The 17,161-nt window shown below is 45.7% G+C and overlaps 1 protein-coding gene across 3 annotated transcripts in view; it reads right to left on the reverse strand.

The window, feature by feature from the left end:
* Positions 1-1,341: 1,341 nt before the first annotated feature.
* The window catches only part of LOC142581896 (uncharacterized), a 60,111-nt gene continuing 44,291 nt past the window's right edge, over positions 1,342-17,161 (reverse strand). For all 3 annotated transcript variants that reach the window (XM_075691350.1, XM_075691342.1, XM_075691357.1), the window contains exon 9: positions 1,342-1,688. In XM_075691350.1, the coding sequence (XP_075547465.1) occupies positions 1,594-1,688 (95 nt within the window). In that variant the 3' untranslated portion in view covers positions 1,342-1,593. The remainder of the gene's footprint in view (positions 1,689-17,161) is intronic.

Consider the following 17,161-nt stretch of genomic DNA (forward strand, 5'->3'; position numbering starts at 1 on the left):
GTTCGAGGGCGCTACATTATGATGCGGGTAGGAGCGCAATCACATGGTACTCGCCATATTTCGCAGGGTTTATCAGTCGGGGGAAAAAGCGCGTAATCAGTACGTTGCGGAAAATACTGCAGTTAGACCTCCCTTGGCTGTGCCTACAAATGTCTCATTGACATTTTCACCATTATGATGGTACGTCTCGAGTTAGATAAATGCAATTACCAAATAAATCTCAGCAACAAAAAATTACTGGCAGCTGCTCCACTGTACTGGAAAAAATATGCAGTAGGTTTTCTTCGAGTAACTCATTGCGTTTTTTAAATCTTGGTGCACAATAGTTAATTGGAACACCCTGTATATATGACTTCTGCATGCAAGTGACAATGTTTCCATCCCTAATAAATGTTATAAATTATTAGAAGTGCTTTTTAATGCGTCGTTAGCTTTGCTTACTGGAAATATAAATGAGATAGACACTTACATATCAATCGCATGCATTTCACACGCCATTGATAAAAGGCTCTACTGAAGGGGTCACTAAAGTCTACAGGTTTTTTTCAGAGTCAAAAAAGCATGCAAAGAATCTTGAAGTGAACATACAGCAACATATTCATTCTCTAGACATAAGATATCCATAGCTTTAGAAATAATTGTTAATTGACTACCTCATTCTCTTTTAAAACAATTTTGTCCTGTGTATTAATTTAAATATACTGTATATGTGCGGGGTGTTTCCAGTGGAAATTTAAAACAATGTTGAAGTGAGAAAATACGGATGAGGCAGCCACCGCTGGTAGTTCTAATGTGCTTGTTCTCCAATTGTCTGGATTTGCAGAAATAAAGCAAATCATGAATTGAAATCCATGCACGTCTGCGCCAACAGTGATGCAGTAAGCTATTAGCGAAAATAAAATTTTAAGTGAGGTCGAGGCAAGTCGAACGAAACCTCAAATGATGTGGTTGGTAAAACTCTGGCAATGACATGTTGGGTGGGGGAGGGGGGAGGGTAGGCTTCGACATCGCCGGGAGGGGGGGGGGGGCTCAGCCCTTTCGGAAAAGTCCGGAGGGGGTTCGGGCCCCGGAGCCCCCCCCGCAGTCGGCGCCTATGGTAGGAAACGTCCCGTAGTGAGCATGCTTCTGCAAATGATTGGCTTGAAAAATGGGTAGCATATCCAGTCAAATGACCTCTCTGAAATTACACCTATAATTGAACCAAGCACAACCAGCTGTCTTAAGCCAGTTAATCCCAGCACAGCTGCTCTTCTCCATGCAGGGCAACAGCACCACAAATTCTGAAGAACAAGAACACGGTGAATTATGTCCGGCACAATAACTTGCGCCCCAGACCAGATAGCCCGTCACACAGCCTTGTACTGCTAAGGCACTCTTTATTTGTTGTCCTTATAAAAACAAAATAAAAAATATAAAATAACTTAAGAAAAACAAAAAATTTAATGTTTCTCAACAAGCTAGACTCTGACAATCCATTAACATCACCCTGGCATCATCATTATTGCACATGGCTTCCTTTTCTTCTTGGTGCTTCCTTCCCTTTCCACCACTTGCTAGAACAAGGAGAATGGCTGGCAGTTGGGTGAGCAGAATTCAGTCCTGCCTTGTCTCATGCTTGATGAACTTGCCTTGGGGGTGCCTACGCCACACGGCTCGGGGCGGACCCCGGCGGTTCCATCTAGGACGAGCTGCAACGAGAAGAGCAATATAACTGAATCAAGTGCACATTACAATGCAGCATACTATCAGCCACCACACTACATTCATTACTATGCTACTAACGACTACTTCCACGAACATACTGCTTGACCGCAAGCATCTACATGATGCAAAAGCCAACCCTAGGCATCATGCTACACCCACAAAGTGGTATTCCAAGTGCACTAGCATGACACCCAGGGTGACTGCCAACCTCAGACATCTTGCACTCCCTTTTTCTGACTAAATATGAATTTTACTAAATGCACGAAGAGACTGCTCAACCCTGCAAAAGTCGCACAGACAACAGTGCCAGTTAGGGGGCAGCCTGCAGTAGCCATAGAGGATACATAATTGTTTTCTATGGTTCACAAAACTGCACGTCTGCTAGTGACATGCTTCACCGCTCACAAATGTTTGTGGGGAATATCCGTGATTTGTCACTCAGGCCTCAGGTTTACTTCACTACCTTTTCTGCTTGCACATGAGACACCACACAAGAATTATGTCTGCTGGATGGGCAATGAAGATGATGTTACAGTAGGCTGCAGCTAGATAAGAAGTTAGCAAGAACCAGATTTCAATAGGTTTCGCAACACAAAGCCAAGAAATAAACAAAAGTGACTGCTGGAAAAAAAAAAAACACAAACTTCGAGCACCTATTTATAATGTATTTGCATAAGTAGTTTGTTTTCTAAAGCCTTTCGTAGTGGCTGCCAGTATGTTTTCAATGACTGATTTCTATAACTCAAAGTCCACTCATGTATCTACCTATTACTGCATCACGTACACAAATATTAACATGTTCAGCATTAGCATGTCAAAATCTTGCTTATAGGTCTTGTTTAGCAGTTTTATTTAATAAAGCACCTGGCTATATTCTTAGTTGGTCCATATGTGGGAATTAAGGTGCAAAGCTGCATGCCATCTTGTGCCGGCATGTGTCGACAGCCTTTCCTAAGCTCAATCGCCAGAAACCGCCGTTGAAGCAGGTTCCTGCCTACCACAGCTAGTGCACCTACCCCATGTTACTGTTTTTTAAGAAGTTATGTTCGCAACCTTGTAAGGAGAGAGGCAAAGGGTTTGAATAAGCTTGAAAAGCTCTCATTCCCCATGCAAACAATGCTTTTCCATTCTAGTCAATTCACATATGCAAGCACATGACAATGGAACACACACTGAATGGCCACACTATGAGCACCTTTTGGGCACCCTCCCACACCTGAGCTCTGAACCACTGAGCACTTTCTTGCTGAGACAGAGGCTCCACAGGCCTGCAAGTTAGATGTTGACCCTTTTCACCTGTGAGTTCTCAAGTTCAGTGAACCTGGTGAGCCTACTGCCATGCATGCTCGACCAGTCTTGCAAGAAAGAGCCTTTGCTCACAATTGTGCTGAGATGTAGATTCGGTTATGAAACCTGCTTCTGATTGCAATGCAACTCTGCAACCTTTGTGTGCAGCAGAGTGGAAGAGGATCATGCCCTTTCTATACTATAGTTTGCTGGTATGCCTCGCAGAGGCCCATCTCCACAATATTAAGTTCACTGGTGCAAAAAACTGGCCAAGAATACTGAAGGCTGGCCAGCCAGTAGTTAACAGCAGCACTGCCTTCAGATCACTAAGGCTAACACCAGCAGAAAAGTTGCTTGTTCAGTCTTTTTGCAAGAGATGCCACTTGATCAGTATGATCTAGTGGCTGGGCACCACGATAGTAGTCTTCTACATTCGCTAGCATTCATTGTTGCATTATCAAAAGGTGTGGAGCACAATGTACTTGCATTCCATTTCCATTCAGTTATTCAGGTTGGAACTAAGCATCTGCTACTGCAGTCAGTTGTATTGGTTATGGCCAGCCAGACCAAGTACACATGGAGCAACATCATGGATTGAAGTCCTATATCCCAGTGTTTGTGGGATCAGTCCACCAGTGCCTCTATATGCACCACATCCAGGGCTAACAAACTCATTTCTCTCGGTGAGTTGAGGAAGGGCACTGTGCAAGGGTGCAATTTTCGGCTGAAAGAATCATTTTCAAGTTCCCTGATTTGAGAAAATGACCAAAAATCTACCTACATCAGTGTTGCACGAAAGCTGAAATTCATGTTTATTCATGCATATGTGATGCCTTGAAAATGACAAAAACCTCCTGTGACTGCAATTCTCACGATGCATTTGCAGCGCTAGAACAGGCCTAGCATGGTATGGCTGTATGACTTAAGGTTCTAAAGCCTTTTTCCAGCTCTTTGCCAAAGCAATAATGAAACTAACAAAGCTCTAGCCATAAATGGCACAGACTTGGCTGCACATCTATGGGCTTTCTCCAATCAATGTCAACATGGTTGCACATTGCGATCTCTCCACAATTTCTTTAAAGCTTTTTATTTTCTTAGAAAAATACCTATAAAGTTCATGCCATGAAGCCACTTAGAAAACCAGGGCCACTTCACAAAAGCAAGGAGCAGAGCTAACAAGGAGCTGGTAACTATAATGTGACAGTTTCAAGCTCACTGCCAGCAAATGATGCAATATGATCTCCCTCCAGCCTGAAAGTTGCAGAGCTTACTAATACTGAAGTTCCATAGACCACGGTGAGGCAAATTTGAGTGCATTTGTGCCAAAAGACTGCGTTACTACAGCAGCATGGTGATGCGTGCCCAAGTCTGAGCGTTGCTGCTCGCCGACACACAGATGCTGAATGACTACCTTTTTGTGAAAGCGGCTACTCTAAGGGAACACAAGAGAAGCATACCAAGCAGTGAACGCCAATGGTAAGGGCCAGAGTACTCGAACTCAATGTAGCAAGAGGAAAAAAGGCAGCTCGAAGCTGATCCTACTGAACAAAGCATAACTAAAGGTGCCACATAGTCTCCAGGCAAATTCTAGTGGCCATACATGCATTAAGACTGAAATGGCAGCATTCTCTATTTTTGAAGCCGTTTTTCTGTTTGCAAATGAAATTTGCACAAGCAAAAACAAAATTTTTTTTATATGCAAGACAACATTCATATTACGGCTAAAATATTGATTTAGAATGCACAAAATTTGTCGAAGTGGTAGAATAATAGTTGGAAATTCCAAAAATACTGTTTTCAACATACTGATTTCTTTCCCGATTTATTCCATCTCGAAACAATTTGTCCCCCCTTAACGCGCTGTTGAAATGCGCACCAAGGAGAGCAATCGTACAATTTAACTACTTAATTTAAACTTACTTTCGTTGTTATGGGGTCTAGGATTTGCTGAAGTAAGCAGCGGGACTTTTGTAATGCAGGTTATTTGTTCTTGGGGGGTGCCCATTACCATACCAATTAATGCTGTCATTGCACTAGTGTGGAAAACTATTCCAGATATTCTTCAGTGCCCTACCGACTGTTGCGTGTTTCCCCATACTCTGATGCCTGTATAGCAAGCATTTAGTTACAGATTACACAGACCATGGAATTGTGCCGCATTTGTGAAATGCTGTACCCATACCTCCAGTGACAAGAATTGTGTCCTATGGATATCCTATAGGCATCCACTGCTAAGGCCGATATCCTAGACATGTGTCAAATACTATGTCCTGAGAACGTCGCTCACATAACCATTTGGTTGCACTTTCCATGCCATGCGGACATCCGTTGTGATGAGGCACATTGCTACATACATTTTACAGATATGCCACGGCCTTTTGCATATTGTTTGCCGTAATGCAAAATATGGTCACAGCACACAGTGATAGATGCCTGGGCAGAGCGCCCACGCATAAACATTGTATACACACGATACATGCACGCACATATGCTGAAGTGCAGCATACTCCTCATTCTTCTAGGCCTTGTGCCAAAAGCAATTGCCTTATTGTACAGTTGAATCCCACTACAATGAAATTGACGGGGCACACGAAAAATTTTGTTGCGATATCAAATACATAGGTGACACGTGACTCGCTGATGCAAAAAGCAAGCCTTAATTCCAAAAATCAGTCAGCTTAGCTTGTTTGCACTTCTCGCCAAGTGATGGTATAATGCGACTCTCGCATGCCACCAGCAGAGCTATTGTCTCATCGTCATCCTGGGACTCGATGTAACGCCCAAATGTATTGCATGTGTCCAAGGCCTGCAATGTAGTCTGTGGTCCAGGCTCACGTTGCGTGGCTGCGATCTTCGACGGAACACAGTATTCCCAGACGCTCTTCAGGATTTCTTGGTCTGTCTATTCTTCGAGCACCACAACGCAGGAGTCGGCTTGGATGTACTCATTGGGATGTACATTGGCGGGCACATCTCCACTTTCTTGCAAGGCTGCCCACGCAGCTGTGACTTCATCAGATGGCGACTTGCCTCCATCGCTACTTTCGTTCTCAGAGTCTGAAGTTTTGGCAGCCTGCCCAGTGAAGCCAGCATGGTGGAAGCAGTTGCAGATTATGGCACTTCTCGTTGCACACCACGAAGCGGCAATCATTTGGAGCACCATAAAGAAGTCCACTTTTGTTTCACGGCCCAACCGAGTCTTCAGAAGCAGCCTTTGAATAAGGCGCTCACGGAAGGCCCGCTTGACGCTCTGGATGACCCCTTGGTCGAGGAGTTGAATGATAGAGGTGCAGTTGGGTGGGAAAAACTAACTGCACATTTTCCAGCTCGGCGTCCTCTATGATGTGGGCGGAACAATTGTCCAAAGTAGACAAACCTTTCTGCCTTGCCTGCCCATGTCCTAGCTGAAGGCTTCTACCCACTCTCCGCAAATAGCCCGGGTCATCCATGCCCGAGTGTTAGCCACGTAGTTCACGAGAAGGCTCCGATTTCCTTTGAAGCAGCATGATTTGGCACTTTTTCAGATGACAAAAAGTGGCTGCTTGTATGAACCGTCCATATTAGAACACAGGAGCACGGTTATTCTCTTACTGTGCTTGCCTCCACGGCAGCGCAGCCCCTTAAAATCCAGGGTCCTGGTGGGCAACATCTCGTAGAAGAGCCTGGTCTCATCGGCACTAAATATCCAATGGCGCGTAGTCTTTCAGGATGCCTGCCACGCTGGCTGACATCCATGCAGTGGCACTGTGACTATCCGCTGAAGCGGCTTCACCGCACAAAACTTTGCCGATGATCCTGTGGCGTGACTTGAATCTGTTCAGCCAACCTACGCTGGCCTTAATGTGATCTATTCCTAGCATGCAGGCATAAACCAGCACTTTTTGACGCACAATATCACCACTAAGGGCAGTTTTCTTGGCACGCGTTTCTACGAACCAGGTGTATAAACTGACTTGCCCAAGGCCTCATGCATCGGCCGAGCCAATTCCTTGTGCTTCGCTGATGTCCCCGGAGCGAACACTTTGGCTATAGCATCCTTGCTCTTCGATATTGTCGAAAGAGAGCTTGCCGGAAAGCCAAATTCTTCAGAGATGACCAATTTTTTCCAGCTTCAGCCTGGGCAATAACTCAAGCCTTCTCTTCTAGCGACAAAAACTTCCGTTTCTTTGTCAGCTGCAACAAGATGACGATCTAACAGCTTTGAGAGACAATGACCAAATGGCGAGCAATCGTTCGTTGTCAAGCGTGCATCGCCCAAACGCCTCGTCGCACCCTACCAGGATTTGATATCGCAACCGCTACTTCGTACGGTACAGTTAAACCTCGATATAATGAACTTCAATATAACTAAATTCCCGATATAACAAAGTATTTAACTTTTCATAACCTCTTGTTCATAGAACACCATGTATTTAGAACCTCAATTTAACCAAGTGTGTATGCGATTTCAATATAACTAAATTCCGCTTCCGCCACAAAGGAATGCCGAGACAATAAACGAAAACTTCCGCAGATGCAGATAATCCAATGAATCAATTACAGGTGGCTGCTTGCAAACGCACTTTAATTGCTGGTGGCCTGACAAGTGGAGCCCAACTGCATCATGTTTCGTATAAAGTCTAAATGTGATAAGATCCTACTGCACCCTGCGCACTTTGCGCTTTAGTTCGAGTCAAAGTGTGCGAGGGTGAGGCAAGAACGATGGTGGCTTCACGAGTGGTGCCGCTTTCCCACACAAGCAAAGGGAAGAGGGGGAGGGAAAGAGATGAGGGAGAGAGCTCGCGGGAACGCGATCAAGCAGGCGCGAAGGGCGGCGGGGCGGGTTGGGAGGGAGGGAGTAACTTGGTGTGCATCTTGGCCATGGCTGCGCATGACTAAGCACGGCTGAGCGCATGTGCAGCTGCGCACCTTGCTTTAGAGATAATCTGCCACGTGTGCAAAGAGTGGGCGCGCGGAGACGGCACGGCATCATGTAAGCTATCTTCCCGCACGTTCACTATTGGACGTTGCGTATTCTCGAGTTTTGGTGACCCATTGGAGTGAGAGGCAGCCGAAGCATTCACTCACTACTTCCAGCGCTTTTCATGATAGCATCACAGTGCGCGAAACGCTATCAGCCGTGTGGGCGGAGTGCACGTGAAAGCGTGACTGGCTTCGCTTAATTCGTACCACCTATGTGAAGATATTGTTGACGTGGTATGAAACCATATCATTCGTCGCCGACTCCCAAATTCATCAAAATGTATTGTTTTCTCATTCTAATTTGCTTTTCTTGATTGCCAGGTAATTTGGAAAATTGTGTGGCCCCTTTCCATGTAGGAAAAGTTGATTGGCGACTGCCTTTATTTGCATAAAAGGTCAAGTTTTAATACAGCGAAATTTCGATATAACAAAACAGATTGCCAATTTTTCCTGCTTCATTATATCGAGGTTTAACTGTAATTGGTGTTGTACATCGGAGCCATTTTCATGAAACTTTGTAGAAAATTAATAATTAGAAATACTATAAAAATAAAATTATATATTATAAAATGGTGCTTGTACGCGCCCCATTTTCCTAATCAATATGATCAAAAACATTTCCTCGGAGCTCGGATGCTCCTCCATAAGAGCGCGTGCATCCCCATCAACGCGGCATGGCGGCTTTTTGTCTTGTTTACGTTGCATCATGGCCTGAGCAGCTTCAGCTTGTGTTTTTATTTTTATGCTATCAAGGTTGATGGTTTGTCAAGGCACAAAAAAAAAAAAAATTTTAGGGGTTTCAATGAGCTACAGTTGAAATAATTTTGCTTGCGTCTTCTCCATACAAAGTTTGTTGAAGTCAAAATGTGTCCACGAAGTAGTTCGTTTTGAAGGGAATTTCGATGCATTATGTTCTATGGGACATTGACGGGGAATGAAAAAATCGTTGTGGCGAAAATTTCATGGAAGTGGACTTCGTTGTGCTGGGATTCGACCGTAATTGAAGTTTCCAAAATAAATTGTGTCAGAAAATTTGTAGTACGACGCAAACACGAGCTGCAGACATGATAGCTTTGAATTATAATTTGAACATGCGAGAAAACAATTCTGTTATGAGGAAACTCACGAGACAGCTTCAATTGGAGGACAAATGTTCACGTGCATGTCAAAAAAAGGTCCATGTGGAATAACCTTGGTACATTCGTAACAATATATCCAAGACTGATGTCCAGAAGATGCCCTATTTGTATCCGAAATGGTGAATGGACATTGGGTCATGATTCAATTGTCTTATAGAAGTATTTTCACTGGGTCATTAAACCGCTTGCCAAAGCAGGTCTCCATAAATACAACAATTAGCTGCTTTTCCATTTCAGGGTAGCTACTGCTTGGCTTCCGGCATCTTTGCTGCGCTAGTCTTCTTCTGCTCATTTGTGTTTACTGTGCGAGCGCGACACGATTTCTACAGATGAATTTCAGTGACTTTTTAAGAACAGGTCGCTTCTGTGGGCATATGTGACTTCAATCTGCATTTAAGTTTTCTCTGTTGCTTTTCAATTCATGAGCATTTCTGTTCGCGTCAGTAGCAGCAAGTCCGGCTGTTTGATGTTATTCATTAGCGCAGTTTGTTTTCATCTAAGGCATTGCCTATACAGTTGATGACTAATAATGCGGACTCCACGGGGAACGTAAATAAGTTAGAACTATTGAATGTCTGAAATGTATGTACAAAAAAAAAAGACTTATTTACGTTTTAAGGCCCCTGTGCAAGGAAGATGCGATCGATTCATTGCTGCACGCACTTCCGCTAAAGTGCAACCAAGTCAATCTGTAATTCTGCCAGTTTTGTGTTGTCTCTGTACGCCGATGCAAGAACTGCAAAGGCTCGAGTTAGATCCGCATGTGAAGGCTCCAACGTGCAACATAACAGCTTAATTTGCACTTACTTTCGATGTTGCATGGACTAGTTATGTATACAGTAGCTGACGTATTTTTCGGACTCCGAAAGTTCAGACTTGTTGGACACATGGCACATGATCATCATCATCATCATCCGAGTTAAAGTCCCCATTTGATGGTGGGAGAACTTGCTCAATTGTTCAGTTAGGCACACGACGACACCGCGCTGTCAACGTCTACAAAGTCTTCAAATGTAACGGAAGCAGGAATCTGCACACCGTACCCTAGCAGGTCATCAATGATGTCCACATTTGAGCTCATTGTGGCAGGCGGCAGTTCAGGCTCTTCAGTTGCGGAGTCGAATTGCGAGGGCAACATTGGTGCCATTAAACGTGTGCTGTTGATAACTCGACGAGAAAGACTTCTTGGAGCCAACAGAGCGCTGTCCATAACGCATACAAAACAAACAAACAAGCACAGGATGGCAGAACGCCATCAGGAAGGCAAATTCAACAAACAAGAGCAGGCCGTGCGCGGTAGTGCCGGAATGGATGTGATGATTCCGATGTTGATGTAACCTCACAATTCAGGCAAAACCTACAAGATTCGCATTTGCAGTTAAATCTGAGGTGCAGTGTTGCAACCAACTCAAGGCCTTGGAGATTACCATATAGCGTGTAATCTCCGAGGCTGTACTTGATGCCCTGCGTCTGAGATTGTCTCGTCGAGGTTGCGAAAGGAGATAATGGTGGCAGAGTTGGGATACGCCATAGCCATGGACTGAGTCCGGATAGTCGAATGTGGAGTTGGCAGCTGTCCGAAATATTGGTCGTCTTTATACATTAAGCCTATGGGGCCATTGGTGGTGCCACGAAGCTGTCTGAATTACCGAGCAAGTCCGCATCATCGGCGTCAGATTTACTGGTCGGCAACTATAACTGGCTGTTGAAAAGCGTGCCAATGAGAGAATGAACGTGCAACATAACAGCTTAATTTGCACTTACTTTCGATGTTGCATGGACTAGTTATGTATACAGTAGCTGACGTATTTTTCGGACTCCAAAAGTTCAGACTTGTTGGACACTACGGACTACATAAATGCACCTTCAGGGTTCCCATAGAGCTAATGCATTTTTGCGACTGAATTTTCAGACAAATTTGGGTGCCTAAGTTCGATTTTCCGTACTAAATTGCTCGTTCCGAGCCATGCTACCTGGGGCCCAATCTTATAATGGTTCGGAAGGGGATTGGTTCACTCGGCCTCATCTGATTGACTGCCTCTGACACAAGCAAAATTTTGGCCAGAGACAGCGCGGCAGCACCTCAAATTATGATCACGTCACGCATCCGTTGCTGTGGCTTGGCTGCTGGCTTGTGACCCTGGCCGCGTGCCGGTGTTGGTTGCTTCGAGGCTATTACTTGCCTGCTTGGCGTTGCTCTTTCGGTGTCGACTACGGCTGGAAGTGAGATACACGTTCGAAGAAATGACGGATAATGATTTGCACCGCTCCTGCCGGCTTTCTAAGCAGACCTTGTGCAGGCTACGCTACCAACTTGAGGAGACTCGGGTGCAAGTGTACCAGTGGTCATCCTATGCAGAGGAAGGAATTGTGCGTTGCGGTTCATCGCCACCGGCCTGCAGCTCCCAGAGCTTGGCCAGAAGCGAAGCATTTATCGGAATGGCCTAGACCTCTGCTGCCGACACTATCCACGACGTTGCTCTCACAATTACTTTGTTGGCTGGTAGAAAGGCTGGGTCAGCTTTCCCGTGACCTCCGCTTCAAAGCCAATGCCAAGGAGATATTTGCATGGTGTGATCAAATTCCCAGTGCTATCGCCAGCGTGAGTAGCTCACAGATCGCCATTCAGCAATCAGAAGGGTTCAACTTAGGCTGGTCCAGTGCTTCCTTCGTTTGGCTGATAAAACTAAACAGTCAGGACGGGAAGATATTGTGGACATCTCTTACTTGGCTGCCCTTTTTTCTCGAGTTCGGGAATGCTGCACTTCCTCAATTTCAGGGCACACCTTGCACAGTCAGCACCACTCTCTTCGATTTTACTTCACGCAGGCAATGCAGGGCCCATATATCGTAATGTTCGAGTTCAAGTTCCATTGCTTCTATTACGTGACGCACCGTGGGGCAGGTTGCAGGGATAGCAGCAGCACAGTGATGAGCGAGGCATGTGCGAGCCGATGACGAAGGGCGAAAAAAGAAAGAAAACTGATATAGTCGGCTAGTAAAGGTGGCCCTAAGAAAACGTTCACAGTTTTGTCGCGCTCGCTACTTAGGAAGTGCTGGCAGTGCACTCCTGTTGCGTGCATAGTGCAAGCTCCTGGTAGCAGACGACATACCGCTGCGCTCTGCCAACTCATTTATGCTTGCGATACCACCTGCCGGCTGAGAATGAAAAAGAATGACAGTAATTTACTTCTGCATTGCGCAAATGCTTGGTACCACAAGTTTATACTTTAGAACTTGCTGTATAATATTTAATTTATATTTTATACTTCATTAGCAAGCAGAAACATTCTGCAGTTCCTCGATTTGCTGGTCATATGATGATGTACACTTCAGAGGTAGCACCCTCTCGTCCACTGGTCGTGTCTTCCCCTTCTTCCACCTCCGGTTGGGAGTGGCACATTTAATGATGTAAGCAGCGAAGTGAACAGTTTGTTTTCCGAACTGTTTTAAGATTCCGCCCCTGATCTTGGTGACCGCCATGTTGGATTTCACACTGGCTTGGCTTCGAGTGGCCCACTCTATAGTTTTCAAGATTGGGACACGCAGCAATCCCCACATCTCGGAAGTCATGCTCGCTCTTCCTTGGCCGACAAAATGCCCCAGGGGACGGCAATTTTTATTTTTTTTTCAGGACTGTCATTATTACTTAATGCGGGATCAGGTTTTTTTTATCTTCTTTAAGTTTCGGTTGCTATTTTGCACGTGGTGTACAGAGAGCCGTCGCGACGTGAGTGTTTGTGCGGCTTCGCGCCTATGTGATTGGCATGCGCGATTGTGCGGCTCCGCATTTGTGCGATTGGCACCACCTCCTATGCCTTTGCCAGAACAAGTGGTGCGAAGAAACTTGGTTCATTTCTTTGTGTTTCGGAGACGTTGTCGCATCTTTGGGCGTGTTTGTGTGGCTTTGCATTTGTGTGACTGGCGCCCCCTCCTGTGCCTTCAGGAGAGCCAAGTGGTGCGAAGAAACATGGCTTGTTTCTTCAATCTCCTTGGCGATCTCCGCCAACGGAGATACCCAATGCGGTGACGCTCTTGTCGACTGTATACGGAGATATCACTTGCGCAAATTTAAGCAAATCTGATCGCCTCCACGCAATGCCCTCCCCTGGAAGGCAGGGCATTATTAGGGATTTTCTTAAGCCGCTCTAAGCCTTAAAAATTTCATTTTTCGGACTATTTTTTGGTCCCCGTCAGGTCCGGAAAATCAGTCGGCTATTCTAATTACCCTATCACGCGGTCACTCGATTGCGATTATGTACGATCTGAATCTGTTCACTCAAGCTGGTATATACTGTCGTCTGCACCCTCAAGCTGTAAGCTATACAAACTCGGTCTTGATTGCTGAACGTACAGCAGTGATAATTTTCTATTGTGTTGAAAAAGTGCATCCGGACGGGACTCAATTGCAATCGAAAGCGCCCATACATGTTCTCGACAGCGTGGCTAGGTTCCAGCGGCGAAGACAGATGTGCTATAGTAATTTCAGAAAATGCTTCATCTGTGGCAAAAAACAATATGCATTTCATTGTCTGATTGTAAGCAGAGAATACAGACCAAATAAACGAAGTGCTTCGGGCAAAAATCTGAACAAAAACATCCTGTGCTCGTCAAGCATATAGGTACGTCGCAGTGTATACGGGTGTTTCGTCTGCTGCTTCTTCGCAGTGCCACCGCTACTGACAACACCGCTGGAGCTGCGCAGCGAGTGCCGCCCACTGCACTGCCCCTTTTAGTACACTGTACAGTCGAACCCGACTATATCGAACCCGTTTACATAGAATTATTCTATATATTGAACAATTTCTGGTCATGGTATAGTTACAATGAGTCTATATAGCAAAAATTACGCTTACATCGAACAAAAATAGCAGCGACTCCCGATAAATCGAACGTCAAGCAGTGGAAAAGTGCCCCCAGAAGTTGGCTTTCCCTCGTGGTGGCATTGAAACCTGGTGGTGCGGCTCCATCCAACCGCCCTCCCTACCGTGACCGCACTGCCTCGGGCGAGTCGTCGACACCCTCCTGCAAAAAATAATCCTGGCCCACCTGCAGCGCTTGCTCAGACAGCCAATCAGAGGCTCTTGTGCCCTCGTCGTGCAAGATGGCGAAAGTGCGAGTTGTCTCGCTGCTTTTCTGATTCATTGTGTTTGCACCTTGTGGGCCTTCTCCAACAGTATTGCTGTGATGAAACGGCAGAATTCGCCTTTCGTCGTGAAGCTCGAAATCATAAATCGGGTTGAACGCCATGAGAAGTCGGATGTCCCCGCAGCGTGCAAAATTCCGAGGAGCACTCTCAGCACGATCTTGAATAAGGGGGAGATTGGGGCTAAAGCGGCCAAATTCGCAACCCGGTGCCCATGGCACCCGACGCGTACACATGGCCATGTACAAGTGGTTCATCCAAAATTGCTTCAGACGTGCCAGCTTCCGTGCGCTCGGCAATGACTGTAAATTCTGATGAATGCGACGATGCCTTTGCTGGTGTTGCCCAAGTTTGGAGCGAGCTGTCAGAATTTCCGGAAGCTGTTGAGGAATCAACGGTGGACGAGTTTGTGAATGCAGATGATGGTGTCGTGACCACGGGAGATCCCGAAAACGAAGACTACATTGCCGACATCATACCGAGCACAAGTGAAAGTGAGCACAATGAGGAAAGCAACGACGGTCCTTTGCCCACATCCTGCGAAGTGATTGGTGCACTCGCACTAGTCCGGTGCTTCAGAGCGAATGCGGAAGGTTGCAGCCTCAGTTGCTCCGTTTCCTTAGACAATGTGAAGTGCATTCATCGCAGGCAGTGAAATTGCCCAAGCAGAACAAAATACACGACTACTTCATGCGAAACTAAGCTAGTTTCATCAATAAAGTGATTTTATAAATGGTATGCGCTTTTAAAACATCCAATTATTTAGCAGGCTTATATCGAATTATGCTCTATATCGAACTGATAGGCGTTTTCTTGCGAGTTCGATATAGCCGGGTTCGACTCTAGTAGCATGGCTCGGAACGTGCGATTTAGTCCGGCAAATTAAACTTTGGGGCCTCAATTCGTTCGAAAAATCGGCCGAAAAAATGCATTACCGTATTTATACGATTGTACGTAGACTCGAATGTAAGGTGACCCCCTCCCCCCCCACACCATATCGCATGACAGGAAAAGAAAAAAAAAAAGGCATACCCGCGGGCACATTCCATAACCAATATTTATTAGTAGCTGGCATGGTCACTGGACTACTCGTCTTCACTTGTGCCATCGTCCTCACTAGTGGTGCTATCGTCATTGCTGCTACGGTGCCACAGCAAGTAGTTTTCCAGTGAAATTCTGCATTTGCATACACAAGTGTATTTGCATACGTAGATAAGTCCACGCCGAAAGCACCCAACCACACACAGCCGTCAGGGAGGCTCTTTTGCCATGTCCGGTTGGTGTAAGTTCACGGTCTTCTGCCACCAGCCACTCGTACTCACAGTGGAGCAGGTCCTTAAAATGCAAAGATCCAGGCTTGTCTCATGAACATCTTGTACGTCACTGGCAGGGACCAATCACGCATTTCAGCAATGTATGCCGCAAGCTTGGCCTCCAGTTCAGGAAAGCGTCCAGACTTCGGCCCGCGGAAACCTCTTCGCTTGCAGTCACAGGTGAAAATTTTGCTTCACTGCAGTCGCCACTCTTGCACCACCCATTAAGAAACATCAAACTTGAGGCCCGCTGTGCAGTTATTTGTTTCTTCAGCGTAAAGGATGGCAGACCTCTTGAATGGCAGACCTCTTGAACGCTGCTATGAACAAGCGCCGAATGTTTACTGGACTCTGAGCACTCGATGACAAGAAACATGGAAGTAGCACGTGGCCGGCAAATAAAATCTAACGCATGAGACTGAAGAGCTACAGGGAAAGAGAAACACGAGCAGTGTCTGCTCTTTGATTAACTATCGATACTCCCCGCAAGCGCTGCTGTTCTGAGGGTGCCACCGCAAATGGAACAGCAGCACTATGAACTATCCATGAACTATCGACCCCCCTGCACCCTCATGAGTGCTGTGTGTGTTGTAAAACTCTCAAAAATGTTGAAAAACCTTCCAAAAAGCGGACAAACGCGCGGGATAGCAGAAAGCTACAGGAAGGGCCATACAGCCAACATAAAATTGTAACTACGTTGTAGCTCCCCTGATATCTCGGTTTTGCTTTTTCTTTGCGGTGCCATGTTTTGGTTTCAATTTTAAGTTGAAACTTCAGATCTTCAAATCTTAAAAAATAGGTAGACTTACAATCGTGTAAATACGGTAGCTCAATGGGAACCATGACAATGCATTTATGAAGTCCAGAATATCCATCAAGTACGAATTTTTGGAGTCAATCGCCCACTTTAGCAGCAGTTATCGATTTCGTGAACATCGTCCGCAGCTTTGTTGAGCGGTGGTGATTTTTTATACGCGAAGTGTTGCAATCCAGCTGGAGAACAATGCACTTGGGAAAACTACCACGCCAGGGCAATCATGCATCAGTAATTACTTCAAGTAATCATTCTCGGACATGAAAAATAAAGATGATTTCCTTTTGCAAAAAGTTCTTGCTTTTCTGTTTTTTTGCCCCCTTCATTTCGGTTCACTCGAAAGTGCGCTTAATTCAAAGAATTTTCGTGGTCTCGCAGCCTTCGAATTATCGAGGTTTTACTGTACTTCCATTTCGTCTGCTTGTTCCCATGTCGTGCGACTAGTCGCACACACAGACACCGAAACTCATTTTCAACCATGTTCCACGCGCGATCATGCTCTGTGTTCCTCGTGTGTCTGCCTCAGTGTTTCTGTAGCACTTACACCGCTAGTCAGTTCTCATGCACAGTGCACAAAATCCCACGTGCAATCATGCTGTGTGTTTCCCTTGCGTCTGCCTCAGTGTTTGTGTAGCACTAACTTATACCACTAGTCGGGTGCTCTCATGCACAGTGCACAAAATCGTGCACTGCACGAAATGAGACAAACACAACAGCTCGCACCCGACACCGTCAGTGGAAGTGCGCCACGCAGCAAAAAAAGCAAGGGAAAAAAATAAGCAGGTGGGGCCCATGA

This window comes from Dermacentor variabilis, chromosome 1, assembly GCF_050947875.1.
Source record: "Dermacentor variabilis isolate Ectoservices chromosome 1, ASM5094787v1, whole genome shotgun sequence".
NCBI classification, from domain to species: Eukaryota; Metazoa; Arthropoda; class Arachnida; order Ixodida; family Ixodidae; genus Dermacentor; species Dermacentor variabilis.